Raw genomic sequence first — 16,645 nt, 5'->3', positions numbered from 1 at the left:
ATTTTCGATCTATCCGTGTTGGGGAGTACCTAGATATATAGTACCTGTGGTACTTTTTAACTGACTTAGGTAATGTATTTTTCCGCCTTTTAGAAAAAAAAAACCGAAAATTGAGAGAAGTAATTTATTAGACCAAAACAACGAGAAATACACAAATAACTTAAAATAACAGCTATAGTAGACTACGTAGGGTATAGAAAGCATGTCTGGCTTCTAGTATTGATCAAAATAAGTGGATCCGAACTAGTTCCGTTTCGTTTTGCACGGATTTCAACGCACGGTCACACCGATAGCGATTGGTTTTGTTTGGCCATCACTATCGCCTTTGGGGTACCTCTTTTGTTGTTTACCTTTTGCTCATTACCATTTTGGACGCCAACGCGAAAATATATAAGTTATTAAAATGAGTGCAGAAATTTCCGGCTTCCGACGGTTCCTGCACTGGGGCCCAATAACAGCCCTGAGTAAGTAGTGACCTGGCTAATTGGTGCTTATACGTGCTATCCGTCTGGAAGGGATCCAATTTGCGAATGGATGAAAGTGCAGAGTGAACGAACTGCTGGAAGGATGGGCCCATTACGGGGGCGGTACTGGCCAGCGGCCACGCCCCAATGCCGTCTTGTTTGTTGTCTGCGCCATATCGTGTTTCATATGCCACCACACCATCTCAACACACGCCACACACTCGTCGCTCGGAGTTCCAATCGGTTGACAACCCAGCAGCGACTTTTAATTCGCTTAATGTGCCGCGCAAATTGCGTTTTAGTTGTGTGTCGTTTGCCCTTTTATTGCCTTCTGCCCAGTCCTTTGGTCCTTTGGTCCTTGGTCCTTGGAGCCTATCGGGAATTTCACGGAGCTCTTGAACATGGCGTGCAATTTGGCCGTTTGGCCATTTGGCGGGGCAGACGCCATAAGACTTCCGGGCCTCCACGATATTGAACTGATATACCATTGTTCCTGGCATAATGGCTTTATTGGACGCCGGCCGCTTGTTGCTGGTCCTGAAAAGGATTCCGAATCAGTCAGAGAAACGACAAAATTACTCATTACTGGACCGTGGTGCCGGCTAATCAACTCGAAAAGCGACAATAAACTAAATAAATGAGCCCTATTTCCTCCGCACGCACTTGCCAAGCGAAGCATGGCCACCAGAGCCTAACCCCTTCCAAGCCAGGTCCCCCAAACTATGTATATCTATGTATTTGGACATGAATCACTCTAATGTTTATCTACCTCTTTGCTTGCAGGCATCATCAAATGCATAACGCTGACGACCCTCTACATGAACTCGATGTGGTGGCCGCCGAATGAATCATTCGCCGGTTTCGCCCACCAGGCCCTGTTCCTGCTGCTCTCCACGCTGGCCACATTCAATTACGTCATGGCCACGCTGACAGGTCCCGGACTGATGCCAAAACAGTGGCAGCCGAAGGTACAAAGGGCGAAGAGAGAAGCGGAATGTTGTGACACAATGACAATGTCCCCCCCCAATCGTTAAAGACACCTGTTACCATTGATAATGCCTTCCAACGGCCCAAAAAACTGTTGACCCGTCACAAACTGCCAACGTAGTTTGGCTTTGTCCAGGGGTTGTTTTCCGTCGCTTTGTGCATCGTCATTCCAAAGCGGAAGCAATTGTTTAGGTGCCGATAGCTCTGTGGGCGTAGGGCCTCCAGGGGTTTCCCTTGTCCGAGTTTCAGCCCAGACAAATGGGCCAACCCGGCCCATTGGCGTGTGCGACTGCTTATCGCATAATCCGCGCCAATTAAACGCTGCAATTTATTTTTAAGAATCCGGACCCGGCGGAGAATCAAAAAGATGTCGTGCCCGGACCATTAGCGCCTGTAACGTTTTTCGACTCCCATTCATTTTGTACGGCCGTGGCGCGACCCAAATATAATTTATTAGCGCCGACTCCTCACATTACGGCCGTGCCCTGCACGCGAACGCATTCTACGGGGCCCGAAGTCCGTAATGCAATTACCCGAATTTGCATAAATGTTTTGTAGGCGAGTCCAGACGCAAGAGGGGCGGGCTGGCTGGTTTAGACCACTGGTTGGACCATGGGCAATGGGAGGTGGTCACTTAATGAGCTGTGCGTCGTTAGGTTTTGTTGTACCTTGCGGTGTCGGGCGACGCGCATAAATCACGTATAATTTGGCCATTTTCTGTATTTTAATGAATTTAAATTTTTGCCAGGAGCCCAAGGACGCTGAGTTCCTGCAGTACTGCAAAAAATGTGAAGGATACAAGGCCCCCCGCTCCCATCACTGTCGCAAGTGTAAGTTCATGTTCTTTTAATAATTTATTAATTTAAATAAAACTAATTTGGCTAACTTGATTAGAGAAGAAAAATTGTTTGAAATGTTGTTCAATAATTATTGCTTTCTTTTGAATCTTAATTTATATTTAAGTTTAAATAACTAAAAAGTATACAATATCAAAACTATTACTTTTTGGCAATTAATGAAAGATAAAAAAATATTCAATAATTCTAAATAGTTGAGACGCCTTAAAATTACAAAAACTTTAGTTGAATAAATAAACATATAAATATATATAGTGTGTAAGCTCACATTCTTTTAATAATTTATAAAAATAAAATAATAAAATATTCAATAATTCTAAGTCGTTGACGCGCCTTAAAAATACAAAAACATTAGTTGAATAAACATAAATATAAATTATTTAACGATATATTTACTTTATTTAGTGTAAAAAGAGTAAACAAAACTGCAAAGTATAATGTAGTTCTTTGTAAATCCAGATAAATTTACCAGAAAGCTTAAAATATTTAATATTGTAAACTATTTAATGCTTGGTGTGATTTCTTATTTCACCTTAATAAGTAATGCACAAATAAATAAATATATTCTTATACTTTTTAAACGCACATCCACAGGTGACCGCTGCGTCAAGAAGATGGACCACCACTGCCCGTGGATCAATCACTGCGTTGGCTGGGCCAACCACGCCTACTTCACCTACTTCCTGCTGTTCTCCATCCTGGGCAGCCTGCACGGCACCGTGGTGCTGTGCTGCTCCTTCTGGCGTGGCATATACCGCTACTACTATCTCACCCATGGACTGGTGCACCTGGCCAGCGTTCAGTTCACACTGGCCAGCATCATCATGTGCATCCTTGGCATGGGCTTGGCCATCGGCGTCGTCATTGGCCTGAGCATGCTGCTCTTTATTCAGCTAAAGACGATTGTCACCAATCAGACGGGCATAGAAATCTGGATAGTGGAGAAGGCCATCTACCGCCGCTATAGGAATTCGGACAGCGACGACGAGTTCCTCTATCCCTACGATCTGGGCTGGCGTCAAAATCTGCGGCTGGTGTTCAATGACGAGTGCCAAAAGCGAGGCGATGGCATCGAATGGCCTGTGGTGGAGGGTTGCGATCAGTATACACTAACGGTGAGCAGGTGAAATTGCCCACAAAGATCGAAAAAAAAAAAATAACCTCTAACCTTTTCAGCGCGAGCAACTGGCGCAGAAGGAGGAGAAGCGGGCTCGGACCCGCACCTTTAGGTGCATCAGACCCGTCACGGGTCGCTGGCTGCCGATTTTCTCGCAGGGATGGCGGGTCTGTGTGGCCGCTCCCTGCTCCGATGAGCCGCGCATCCGGCTGCGACCCGACGACATGGTTAGGGTCACCCGCTTCCGCAACCACTGGCTCTTTGGCGAGCGTGTGCTCTCCGATCAGGAGCTGACTGGCAATCAAAAGCACCAGCGCAAAGGTCACATCCGCGGATGGTTCCCACGGCGCAGCGCCGTTGAGGTCATTGAGGCGGTCCAGGAGTGCAGCGGTGACAGCAACATCGAGCCACCGCCGGCCCAGAATGGCAACGCTCACAGCCAACTGAAGCAGCAGCAACGAAACGGACACGCCAAAAAGTACATGTAGCCCGGGAATTTATGCCACCGCCTACGGCTTGTAAATAGATTAAGATTCCGCTTAAAGACTTGACGCTTTCACGCTTAACCAGGCCGCCGTCTCGTTTACTCTGTTAACACTGTCGACCAATAAAAACAAGCGATCGAAGTTAATCAGTTGTGGATCGAAGTTAATCAGTTGCTTATCGGCAGATGGTCAACATTATCGTTAGCCATTCTCAGATCATACTTTCAATAGCACCATTGTATCAGATTGTATTCATCAGACCTCAATATATTTATTTATTGATTATTCCATAATTTGATTATGTTACAAGTATATTACATATGCATAAGTGTAAATAGATTGCCCAAGCCGATGGTTGTATTCATGGCGAGCTCATGGCTGCCTCGATTTCCTCAACTGTCCGGGGCACAATTGCAAAATTCTCGACACCAGTTTTAGTAATCAGCACATCGTCCTCTATGCGCACGCCGCCGAATCCTCGGAAGCGGTTGAACATCTCCACATTGATGTACTTACCGATTTTGGGATCGGCCAACGCGCTGTCCATCAGCCAGTTGATGAAGTAGCAGCCCGGCTCGATGGTCACATACATGCCGGCCCTGAGGACGCGGGCAAAGCGCAACTTGCTCAGCCACGGCTCGCTGGGTCGCTTCGGCTCACCGGGCAGGTAGCCACCCACGTCGTGCACATCCAGGCCGACCAAGTGGCCCAGGCCGTGCGGCTGGAACACCCCGGAGACGCCTGCCTCCAGCATCTCCTCCACATCGCCCTTGAGCATGCCGCCCTCCTTGAGGCACTGCAGCAGCACACGGCCCGCCAGCTTGTGCATGTCCACCCAGGACACTCCGTCTCTGGCCGCCTCCGTGACCGCATTGCGGGCAGCCAGCACGGCGTTGTAGATGAACTTCTGGTCGTCGGTGAACTTGCCGTTGGCCGGGAAGGTGCAGGTGATGTCTGCTGCGTAGCCGCAGTAGTTGGCCCCCATGTCGAACAGACAGAGATCACCATCCTGGACGGGTCGGCTGTTGGGAGCTCCGGCGTGGCCTAGATGTACCAAGTAATTAAGGGAACTAGATAAGAAGGTATCAACAAAATGAAAAACCCAAACTTAAAACAAGTTTAAAAATGGCAACCTATTTTGTAAACAACTTGATTTTCTTTAACAAAACATTGGATCCTAAGACTTTTGCCCTAAAGTAGTTCGTTGAGAAGATAGGTCTAGGAAAGTTTATTAATCTATGTATCTTATATGATCTAAATTCTACCAGTTAGTGTATTTTGACTTCGATGAAAGGTTGATTTACCCATGTCTGTCTGTCTGTCCGTATAAACCTGGATTTATTGGATAGAGAGAGATTTGGCATTCAACATAAAGGTGCTATTAATTCCTAAGCAGCTTAAGTTTATTTTATAATTCGGCCACGGTTTATTTCACTGTGTGCTTTCACTTTTAGACATGGTAGAGGTCAGTTATCGGGCATTATATGTTTATAAAAAGCAACAAAAAATGTTCTAAGTCGCACCATTATTTAAAAAGTAATTGGCAATTAAGATATTTAATGACGTCATTGCATAAAGCAGTTCTTTCATTTAAGAGAGCGAAACAATGAGAAATGAACTGTTGGCTTGTAGTGTTGACCACACAGTTCGGCAGATGGCGCCACCTTTAACCTGATTTTCTAAATTATTTAGCTGAGGAAAGGGTATCCAATAGTCGTTTTTGTTTTATCTTCAAATTTCTTTTTTTTTCTTTTTAAAAATAACTTACCGTAGTGTAGGATGGCAGAGTTCGTCCCGCTGCCGCATATGCAGGTGTAGGAGGCGTGCCGGCAGCCACCCACGGAGTAGGCGTGGTGCAGGAAGAGCGACTCGCCCTCGAACTCCATGCGGCCAGGACGCATGAACTTCATCACCCGGATGTGGGCATCCGACGAGACCTTGGCCACGTAACGCAGCACCTCGATCTCCTCGGGCGACTTGATCACCCGGCACTCGGACAGGATGGGATAAAGCAGATCGCAGTCGGTCACGTACTTCTCCTTGCCCTCGAACTCCGGCGGCTGGAGGGTGTGTCCGCTATCGCTGTTGGTGCCGCTCAGCGTGAGTATCAGCTTGGGCGACGCCCCCTCCAGATAGACGTTGAGTTCGTCGGCATAGAGCACCTCGTCCACCTCGTACATGACCTTGAAGTCCTGCGGGCTGAGCAGTTCACCCATCCAGGTCCCATACTCGTCGGGAAAGCGGGGCACAAACAGAACGCTCCTCTGGCCGCCCGTCTTCACGTCGATGACGAGGATGCCGTAGCAGCCCGGCTCCTTGACCCCAAAGAGGTACTGGAAGAAGGACTCCTGCCGGAACAGATAGTCCACGTCCGTGTTGTACAGGCTCTGATCCTTGCCGCCCTCGAGGAGCACCAGCAGGTTGCCCGCATCGAACTTGAGGCCCGGGAGCAGCTCCTGGAGGATGGCCTTGACGGCGCGATCCCTGTTGTTCCGGAAAAGGCTCATGGGCACCGCGTGACCCGATCCCATTTGGAAGGCTGCCATGGTGTATCGATGGAGTGCAAAGTTTAACTGGCGCACTGGACAAAAGCGAGTGCTCAACCCAGTAAGATTAGCTGATAATAGCCTGGGGCTAACAAAGGCAGTAAATTATTTGTTTTTATCTGTGTTTTTATGTTTTTGCAGCAGTATGACCGAGTACCGAACGCCAAAATAAACCGATTAAGCAAATAACTGTTGGGTGATCGTTATTCCGACTTTCTAACTACTTAAAAAAAAAAAGTTCGGTAAAAATTTAAGTTAATCCATGTTATTAAAAAAAATCCCAAATTAATTAATTAGTTTGTTTCTCATTTTCAGCTCTGCCTTTACTCACAAGGTTCAAAAACAAATTTTTTAAATATTTTATAATCAACAATTTTTAAATATCAAGTCAATACTTATTAAATGCCTAGTCAAATACCACTTTGCTTTTCGGAATTTAATATTTAAACTTTCTGACTTAAAAACCTATTTAAGTAATTTTATATAAAGTATTTATCAACATTAATAAAATATGTGTATACATGTTAAAAGTTTATAAGGTTTATTTGACGAATAAACTTTTTCCTAGCAACGTTGTTAATAAAAAAGTATAATGAAGGGAGTTCCCCTTAATAAACGTACAAAACAAATTTTTTATGAGTTGGTTTCGAACTGTGAACTGGTTCCGGATAGCGACGCACAAAAACTATCGATAGCTGACGGCATCGGCAGCATTCCCAAGTCTGGTCACACTCGAGCAGCTTTTATTGCAAATTTTTATTTCTATAATTCAGGAGAATTTGCATTTTAAAGCGAAAAACAAGCTGTTTCTGCGCCCAAAATAGCAACTACCGGACAGCACTGTTGTGGAAGCGGATTGCGGATCATCACCAGTATTACGTATAGGCCATCGAATCCCAGTGACCCGTTTCCATCAGATATTCAATGTCGGCGTCACAACGCGGCGGATGCAACAACAAATGAGTATAATTGTTCTGAGCCAATAAAGTGCACGCTGTGTGGGCCGACGACTCCAATGCGCCGCTAGCAGGGATCAGGAGCAGTCGGGGCCATGTCCAGTTCGGTGTTTACGGAGGCGCCCAGCGCCCGGCCGGCGGCGGCGGATGGCGACTCCAATCTGGTGGTGGTCTACAGCAAGAACGGAGTCTCCTTTGACGAGCGCGCCATTGGGAACATCATGGGTAAGCCTTGTCCCTTGACTCATTTCTCGCCTCCCAACTGACTTGGTTTGTTTACTGCAGAGGAAAAATCGATTTCCACCATTAGCGTGGTGCGACTAACTTCGCCCACGCCCAGCATGGTGGATCAGGAGGAGGCCGAGCGGCTGGAGGAGCTGGAGAGTTTCCTGGAGGCGGCCACCGACTCTGAGCTGGACAGCGACAATGGCAGCCAAAGTGGCGGCGAAGATGCCAGCGATGCGAGTGCCCAGGACGAGGAGAATCAAAACAGCGGCGAGGAGAACAATGGTGACTCCACGGAGACGGAAACCGATGCGCCGCGCACCCGCAGGCGTGCCGGTCGCAAGCCCAAGGCCATTAAAAAGCGGAAACGACGCCGACCCAAGGAGCGACCGCAAATCGTGGGCCTGCGGGTGGAGCAGTTCTATGCGGACGGCACGGCCGATATGGTTGTGAAAAACGCCCTGAGTAAATAGCGTCGTACACAGTTGTGGTGAAAATGATAGAACAACAAAGTTTTATCGTTCAGACCCCAACTATAAATAAGCCCCGTTTAGTCTCTAACTTATTTCTATTCCACTTACAGAGCTGGCCGGAGTTTCCTGCTACAAAAGGACCGCGGAGACAGACGCCCTGATGGAAGTGATACGTAACGACCACAACTACACACCATTCACCTCGCCGGAGGAACTGAAGAACCACAAGCGGGCCGAGAAGATGGCCATGGAAATGCAGGCCCAAAGCCGCAAGATCATTATGCAGGCACCGGGAAGCGTGAAGTTAATTAATGCCAAAAAGCGGGTCCAGACCATTCCCCTCAGTCCGCTGCAGGTGAAGGTCCAGAGACTGCCCATGAAGCCCACCCCAGTTCAGCAGCCGACGCATCTGCAACCCAAGGTGCAGCTGATCCGCAAGACCATCCAACAGCCACTGCCAAGACCGAAGCCAGAGATTAACGCGAGTCCCGTGGTGAGTGTGAGGCCGCGGCCGACTCGCGCCCCCGTCAAGGTGATTGCTCCTGTCCAGGACTACATCGAAGACGATGACGATGCGCAAAGCTCGGATCCCGCTGACGAGGAGAACGCCGATAAGTCCTACGACACGGAGGAATTGAGCGAGGAGAGCGATGACTTTCAGGACTCGGACAACGACAGGGACAGCGACATGGACTTCAATATGAGGCGCAGCGGTGGCCGCAACCCAAACAAACGGAAGCGGATGAGGAAGGTGATCAGGCCAGTGCAAACGAAGCCAGCGAAGCCTCTGCCCCTGGCTCCATCAACGCCCCAACACTTCCCCGAGCTGAAGAAACGAAAGGAAGTCGTAGAACAAAAGGCTCCGCAGATCGGCCAAATCATACAGTTGCCCCCGAAGGCGCCGCCCTCGGTGATTGCCCTGGGCAGAGGTCTTGCGAGCACCTCGTTCCTCAAGATCCGACCCACACATCAGACGCTGCCCGTCAAGAAGCCGCCACTGCCAGCGACTGCCGCAAATACCAAAGTTCGCCGTATGCCGGTCGTGCACTTGGGCAGAATCATAAACTCGGCCACGCCCGGCGTTTTTACCACTCCGCCGCAGGAAGGAGTCAAGGAGATTATCATAAACAAGAACATGGCCAGTCCGAAGGGTGTGTTCACCAACCTCAACAGTCTGCTGGGCGAGAATAACAATGCAACCATCAAATCGTCACCAGATCCCCTACGCCACCGGGCCGTAATGTCGCCCAGCACCCCGAGATCGAGCTACAGCCAGCAGTTGGCGCCAATTGTCGTGCCTGTTCCTGCTCAGGCTCAAGCTCCCAACCCGTCCAAGGGTTTTATGCCCATCGGTGTGGACACGGCCCAGTCGCATAAGCTGCCCTCTCAAATTGTGATCGAAACCCACCAGAGCTCCTCCGAGTTGGCGGCGGAAAATGACAAGCAGCTTGATCTGATCAACTCGATTGTGCAGGATGAACTGCTGAAGACAACGCTGGTGGAACAGCCGACAGTGAATGCGGACGAGGATATACCAAAACTTGTGAAGATGCTGGAGAGTACAGCGGCGGGTTTGGATCAAGCGGCCGTGTCCTTGCCCACGCCGAGCTTTGCCACTTCAGAGATGCAGGGAGTTAACAACTCTGCCGTGGTGGATCCCATTGACATCACCGACGAGGATGAGATCACGGCAGATTTCCTTCAACACGTGGTCGGTCTCATCGAGGAGGACAAACAGTTTGAGGCCGAGGTGGTGAAGCAAGTGCTGGCCAGCGCTGAACCAGGTGCCCTGGATTCCATTGTGTCGTTACCCACGCCCGCGCAGCCTGTAATCTTGCCACAAGCGCCCATTGTTCAGGTTCGTTTAAAGATTTGTTTTTTTTTTAAACAAAGCTAACCTCTCGTTTCTTTCCAGCAACAAGTGAACATGCCATCTCAGGCAGTTCTTGTTGAAGCTGCGATGCCCTCATTGCCCATCGCCTGCAGCACACCTTCGAGGAGCGTGGCAAACCCGCTTCCTACCTCGGCGAAGGTTGTGCGTGGCAACGGGCGGGTCATTTACCTTCCTCCCATCGAAGCGCCCACCACGCGGGCCAAGCGACGGGCGCAATTTCCTCCGACCCCGGGAATGGCCACCACCGGCACGGGGGATCTGAGCAACCTGTCATTTGGTGATACGTCGCTGGATACAAGCATCAATCAGGTGGCCAATAGTAGCAGCCTCAGCAACGACAGCCAGTCGGGAGTTGGCCCCAAACGACCCAATCCCAGAGAGCCATCGATGGCCAGGCGCTCAACGGTGCCCAGAAGATCGAAGAAACTGAACACAAGTCAAAGCAATGATCCCGATGCTTCAGAATCTCAGGAGGATGACGATGATCCCAATAAGTAAGCTATCCTTAAAGATTATAAGGCCAGGAATCGAAGTGTCTTGAATTGATTATATTTAAATTGTTTAAATTTCCTAACAATTTATATAACAACTTAACTTTTCTTCCAGGCTCTGGTGTATTTGTCGTCAGCCGCACAACAATCGCTTCATGATCTGCTGCGATTTGTGCGAGGATTGGTTCCACGGCACATGTGTGGGGGTGACCAAGGCAATGGGCACAGAGATGGAACAAAAGGGCGTCGACTGGAAGTGCCCCAAATGCGTTAAAAAGCAGGAGGAAAAGGTAGTTAAACATAAACAAATTCCAAGTCTGTTTATATTGATTTTTCGTTTAATTTTCTAGAACCAGCCAAGGATAACGGAAATGTTGGTCACCAGAACAACCGCAGAAGCCGATGAAAAACCCAAAGAAACCAAAGTGTTGACGTTGCCAGCAGAGTTTGGCCAGGTAACGACGCCCAGGAGAACGCTGCCGGTGGGTGTTACGGTGGCCAGCTCGCCCGTACGTGTTCCCATGATGAAACCAGTCAAGAAATTCCCAGCCGGTACTGTCACCCACCAGCAGCAGCAGTTAAACTTCATCAAATTGGGCCCATCCCCTGCCAACCGCATGTCGGAATCAATATGCGTGGTGTGCAAGCGGCCAGCAAGTCCTCATTCGGTTTACTGTGGCGAGGAGTGTATACGAAAGTATGCACAGAGTGCCCTTCAAGCGCACACAGCCACCAAGGCACCAGAAAGTCCAGTGCCACACAATGCCAGCACTCAATCGCCACTGAACAACTCACTGGAGGCGAAGAAAAACAAGAAGAAGGATCTATTCGAGGACGTGTTGAGGCAGGCGGACTCCGTGTCAAAAGTGGAACGGGTAAACATTTTCGGTTCAACTCCGTCTAGCTTCTGTACTTATAGAGATTTAAAATACTCTACAGATAAATGTGTTTGAACGTAGAAGTGGTCGAGTAATCACCGGTCACTTGGCCCCCACCGCGCATCAATTCCGCAAATGGCTGCAGGAGAATCCCACCTTCGAGGTGCTGCCCTCCGGAACCCTTCACTCAGCCGACGTAGAGGTAAGTCTTGTTTTGTTTTTAACGCAAAATAATAATTATAACATATATATTACTAGAAGCGTCAGTTGAAACGCGCACCGGAAGTATCTTCCGTCGACGAATCGGGAACACCAGCAGTGCAAAAGAAGCCGCTTGAAGCTGCAACTAAACTTTCCCAACCCATCACAGTTCAGGTTAACCCACTGGGCATCTCCTCCGTGCGTCCCCTGGCCAAGAAAGTGATCGATAAGGAGAAAGAGAAAGAGAAGCCGCCGCCGCCACAAGTGGCCACTCCGGTGCGAAGCGACGGAAGACCCGAGCCAGTTCGGATTGGCATCCGGCGGTCACTGCGAGAGCAACTGCTGGCGAGGATCAAGGAAGCCCAGGCTGAGGAGCAAACTGACAACCAGACTGCCAATCAGACCACAACCCAGTGGCTGACGTCATTCGAGGTGGATCAGTTTGTCAAGAGCGTGGAACTGGAAATGTTCAACTCGTTCGGACGCGACGTGGGAGCCAAGTATAAGGCCAAGTACCGCTCGCTAATGTTTAACATCAAGGATCGCAAGAATCGGACTCTGTTCGAGAAGATTTGTGCCAAGCAGGTGGAGCCCAAGCAACTGGTGCGGATGACGCCGGAGCAGTTGGCCAGCCAAGAGCTGGCCAAGTGGCGGGAGGAGGAGAACCGGCATCAGTTGGACATGATCAAGAAATCCGAGCTGGACATGCTGTCATGTGCCCAAAACTATGTGGTGAAGACCCACAAGGGTGAGGAGGTGATCGCCACCAAGGTGGATGTGACCCTGCCCGAGGAGGATATCAACGCACCCGCAACGGTTGACAAAAAGCAGACGTCGTTGGTCAGTGAGCCAGATACCTCCGCACCAGAACGTTCCATTGCCAGGGACAAGTCGGCGACGTCCAAGGAGAAGCGACACAAGAGCCACAAGCATCATCACCGCAAGCGGAGTCGCAGTCGCTCCAATAGTCGTGGACGAACCGTGGACAAGCGCCATCGCAGGCACCACAACGAGGGCGAGTCGGGCACGGGATCAGGTGGCGGCGATCGCGACCGTGAGCATCGGTCCCGCGACAAACAGAGCCGGGAAAAAGACGAGGCAGTCCACTCACCCATCGCCAAAAAGAGAGACGAAAACGATGTGTCGCCTGTGGCCAAAAAGATGCCGGAAAAGAAAGCAGAGGCGAGTGCCTACAACCTGATCGATCAAATTCTGGAGTCTGAGAAAACGGTTGAGCAGGCGGCGAACCTGGGACAACCCAAAGCGACACCCAAGCCGCTTCCAACGCTTCCAACGCTCCCAAGCTCCTCAAAGCCCCCCGAGCCGATGGATAGCAACTATGCGCGCTATGTGCAGGGTCAGGCCACCAGTCCGCTGTGGTCCGGACCCCTGAAGATGATCGATGTGACCGAGTTCGACGTTGCGATGCACCCGGTTCAGGGCAACTGCCACCAGATGGGCAAGCTGATGCCCAGCCAGCTGGACGTGATCGGTCGCATTACCCGCGTTAATGTCTGGGAGTACATCAAGAAGCTGAAAAAGAGCCCCACCAAGGAGGTGGTCATCGTGAACATATTCCCCGCCACGCCTAACGACACGTTCAAGTTCGATCTCTTCTTCGACTACCTCGACTCGCGTCAGCGGTTGGGCGTCATGGGCGTGGATTCGGATCAGATCAGGGACTTTTACATATTCCCCTTGGGCACCGGCGATCCATTGCCCGCTGCTCTCCAGACCACGGACCGGGTGCCCTTCTACGAGGATGTCCACAGACCCAACACGCTGCTGGGGATCATCGTGCGCTGTCTGAGCAAACGACCGCCGGAGGCTCAGACCACGCCCCCATCAGTGCCTTCTCCGGTTCCCGCTGCCAGCAGCAAGGCGGCCAAGGTAAGATCTTTTCAAATGCTAACTTACGGTGGTATTCTTATCTAGACTTTGGGAAAAAATCGATTTTAAAGTTTAGACTTTCAAAAATATGATCCTAAAAAGATTTTTCAAAATTCGACTTATTTTAGGAAGTATTTTAGGAGCCATTAAACATATTTTCTAAGTTTTAAATGCGTTTTTCTAGAAACGATTTTTTTTTTGAGGTGGTTGCCTTTTTGTCTCAAGTTCTACTTAACCGATTCTTTTGAAATGTTGTCCATATCTTATTTATACAACTCCCTATTTTGATTATAAGTATTTTTAAAATATTCGAAAAGTTCCGAAAAATTGGGTAAAAAACACTTTTTGTTTTCAAGTCGACGTCATTTTATATAGGTATATTTATACATATATTTTTTTTATAGTGGTCAACCCTATAGCGTCATCTTTATCAATGAAGAATATGTTTGATTTATTTTTGCAATCACTACAAGGGTTCATATCATGTAGTGATGCACCGATTTTTTAAATATTTACAAAAAAAAATATTTATAAAGAAAAACATAAAAAACCTGGTACAAAAAAGTTTCTTTAAGTCTTTTAGATAGAATCAAGTTTTCAGAATGATTAGCGATTGATACTAATACTGAATGCCTGTCTATCTTGCAGAAACCTCGCAGCACGACCTCGTTCACGCCGCAAATCAGCCCCAAACGTAAGGCCAGCACCCACTCCACCAGCTCCAAGGATGATGAGTTCGATATTGATGCCATCATCAAGGCGCCCATTGCAAAGCTGCAGAAGAGTACGTATACGCCATGTGAGTAGCTTACAAAATGATTGCTCTAATGCTAACCATTTGCAGCGGTACCCAAACCTGTGCCCCTGCCACCGGCCAATAACGATGCCGATGATGAGCCCTACTCACCCGGCGGCTCCGATGACGAATTGGTTCCGGCTGATCCAAGGGTTTCCAACGATCTTGAGCGGCAGGTGAATGAAATCAACAAGCAAATTGCCGCGCAGCAGATGGAAATCGCTGGTCTTCTTAAAGTGGAGCCTACGGTAAGTGCTGGATTTGGGTAATCCTGGTGGTTTTTGTGGTGCTCACTTCCACGCTATCGCTACCCACAGGGATCTGCGTCCTCGTCGAATGTCCTAGCCGGCATATCAATTCCACCAAATCTTTCAAAGATTCTGGCCAGCATCAAGGACAAGGCGGACCTGTCAGCCAGCGAATACAATCCCGAGGACGCAATCACCACGACCAGTGCATTTGGTAAGTCTGCTAATGATGATGTACAGTGAAAACCCAATATGATGAACTCGCTTCTTGCAGCAGCGAAGCCGAAGAGCAAAGGTCGTTTGGCGCATCTAAGTGAAGCTGAGCTTCTTAGCATGGTTCCGGACAATCTGGCTGGCGTGATACCCAGCTCGTCGATGACCCGCCACCAGCAGCCGGCGCCGCCGCCGCTTCCGCCACCGCCACCACCTCCTGGTGTTTAGGGTGTTAGCCCCCACCTGGATGTAGGCCCAACCCGCGCGCCAATCCCCCTCTAATCGTTATTAGTTTCTGAATTCTGAATTCACGACTCTTGATTTGAAATTGTCCCTCGACCGCCCCCACTCTCCCCCTTCTCATTGTGTACATTCTCATCCAGCGAATTCAATACCATCTCTGTATTATATCTGGCCAAACGCTACCATTTAGTTTTCAGTCCTCCCAATCCCGCCCCCCGCCACCGCCCCGCCCTCGCACTTAAAGAGGATCTTCTAACGCGTTGCAATGCAAGTTGAGGATCGGTTCTTCGCATTATACTGTGTACTCTATCAAGTCCTGTACATTTCCTCGAAAATAAAAAGTGCTACGTAACATTTGTTTTAGGGATACGATAATCGTAACGATTCTTTATTTCCGACAGCACTTAGTTGATCTCGCAGGGATCGTCCTTGCCGCTGAAGTGGGCGCACGTGATCTTCGGCCCGTTGTGCACCCGTGGAATGGCGATGCGGAAGAGAGTGCCGTGCGGCATGCAGGCGCAGATCTTGTACTGGACACTGCCGGTGCGGAGGCCTAGCTCCGAGCTGACAATCGGGATGCGATCCATGTCCAGGAAGATGCCCGTGCCGGCCTCCAGGATGGTGGCGCCCTGCGTCGAGTTGATGGCGACATGGTGCTCGGCCTGCATCTCTACGCTGGCCCCGTCGAAGTAGACGCCCTCGGAGCCCCGGATGGCGGCGCGTCCGTCGCTCTCCAGCAGCAGGGACTCGTCGATGGGGCTGGCGATGCCGCTGGCACCCACGACCTTGGCCAGCAAAGCATCCACGCCGCCGGGCATGTTGTACTGCGGACGGTGGGTGGTGAAGACGGGTTGCTTGTCGACCGGGTCCTTGACCTCGAACAGATTGGTGGCCTGGACGAGGATGCCCTCGCTGTTGAGGACAATCCTGTCGCGCTCGCTGCTGGCCCCGTTGGCATTGCGGAACACCCGCACATGGACGCCGGCCTGGCCATCGCCATTGTCGGCATCACTGCTGATGGTCACTGGGACATCGGAGAAGCCGTGGATCTGGCCAATCGCATTGGTCTGCACCCGCTCCAGGTCCGTGGAGCCGTAGAACTTGACCACATCCTCCTCGGGTATCACCTCCATGCCCTGGACACCCTTGCCCAGGCGCAGCACACCCACAATGGTGAGGGTCAGGACGAGATTGCCAACGGTAAGGACGAGAAGGAGCATCACAATGGTCCAGAAGGCGAAGGTGTTGCGTCCTTGGTGGCCGGGATGCAGGCGGGAGCAGCTGTCGCTGTTGTACTTCTCGTCGAAGTAGTCCGCCGTATCCGTCTTTGAGTCGTCGCGACAGAAGTCCAAATCCGACACCACTCCTCCAATGGGCAGCGTCACGGACAGCGCGTTCTCCGAGTTGGCATCGTCGGAATAGGACGGCGAGGGTCCTCGGATGAAGGTGTTCTCAAACGTGTGCATCATTGGATCGCAATATTCTGAGTGTTCCTCTCAAAAAACCTGTCTGTATCCAGTGATACAAAAATAGGGCATGTACACGTGAAGAATACAATTCTCTGACATGCGCAGAAATTTCAAACCGCCAGTTTCGAATATTTACTAGATTAAAATGCTAACTTGCAAAGCTGTTAACTAAAACATATAAAAGAAAAATATATATACTTAATACTAAAACA

The 16,645-nt window shown here is 49.8% G+C and overlaps 4 protein-coding genes across 4 annotated transcripts; 2 read left to right on the top strand and 2 right to left on the bottom strand.

Annotated features, from left to right (window-relative positions):
• The first annotated feature begins 315 nt into the window (after positions 1 to 315).
• LOC108134792 (palmitoyltransferase ZDHHC6) lies at positions 316 to 4,056 on the top strand. The gene is made up of 5 exons (XM_017255241.2): positions 316 to 464; positions 1,248 to 1,432; positions 2,200 to 2,281; positions 2,903 to 3,423; positions 3,485 to 4,056. The coding sequence occupies exons 1-5, from the start codon at positions 404 to 406 to the stop codon at positions 3,911 to 3,913; spliced, it is 1,278 nt and encodes a 425-aa protein (XP_017110730.1). The 5' UTR covers positions 316 to 403; the 3' UTR covers positions 3,914 to 4,056.
• Positions 4,057 to 4,156: 100 nt separating this feature from the next.
• Positions 4,157 to 6,623, bottom strand: LOC108134791 (xaa-Pro dipeptidase). The gene is made up of 2 exons (XM_017255240.2): positions 5,679 to 6,623; positions 4,157 to 4,954 (listed from the first exon to the last, which is right to left on the bottom strand). Exons 1-2 carry the CDS (start codon positions 6,454 to 6,456, stop codon positions 4,272 to 4,274), a joined length of 1,461 nt encoding a protein of 486 aa, XP_017110729.1. The 5' UTR covers positions 6,457 to 6,623; the 3' UTR covers positions 4,157 to 4,271.
• Positions 6,624 to 7,178: 555 nt separating this feature from the next.
• LOC108134789 (death-inducer obliterator 1) lies at positions 7,179 to 15,339 on the top strand. The gene is made up of 12 exons (XM_017255238.2): positions 7,179 to 7,637; positions 7,698 to 8,102; positions 8,221 to 9,968; positions 10,026 to 10,498; positions 10,611 to 10,785; positions 10,846 to 11,370; positions 11,435 to 11,575; positions 11,632 to 13,464; positions 14,113 to 14,248; positions 14,309 to 14,508; positions 14,578 to 14,722; positions 14,783 to 15,339. The coding sequence occupies exons 1-12, from the start codon at positions 7,508 to 7,510 to the stop codon at positions 14,947 to 14,949; spliced, it is 6,078 nt and encodes a 2,025-aa protein (XP_017110727.1). The 5' UTR covers positions 7,179 to 7,507; the 3' UTR covers positions 14,950 to 15,339.
• Positions 15,319 to 16,498, bottom strand: LOC108134790 (beta-sarcoglycan). The gene has a single exon (XM_017255239.2). It carries the CDS (start codon positions 16,431 to 16,433, stop codon positions 15,369 to 15,371), a length of 1,065 nt encoding a protein of 354 aa, XP_017110728.1. The 5' UTR covers positions 16,434 to 16,498; the 3' UTR covers positions 15,319 to 15,368.
• Positions 16,499 to 16,645: the final 147 nt, after the last annotated feature.

The sequence above is a fragment of the Drosophila elegans genome, unplaced genomic scaffold, assembly GCF_018152505.1.
Source record: "Drosophila elegans isolate 14027-0461.03 unplaced genomic scaffold, ASM1815250v1 contig_476, whole genome shotgun sequence".
In the NCBI taxonomy this organism is placed as follows: domain Eukaryota; kingdom Metazoa; phylum Arthropoda; class Insecta; order Diptera; family Drosophilidae; genus Drosophila; species Drosophila elegans.
The sequence above is the reverse complement of the archived record's forward strand: the minus strand, read 5'-3'. Positions and strand labels throughout refer to the sequence as shown.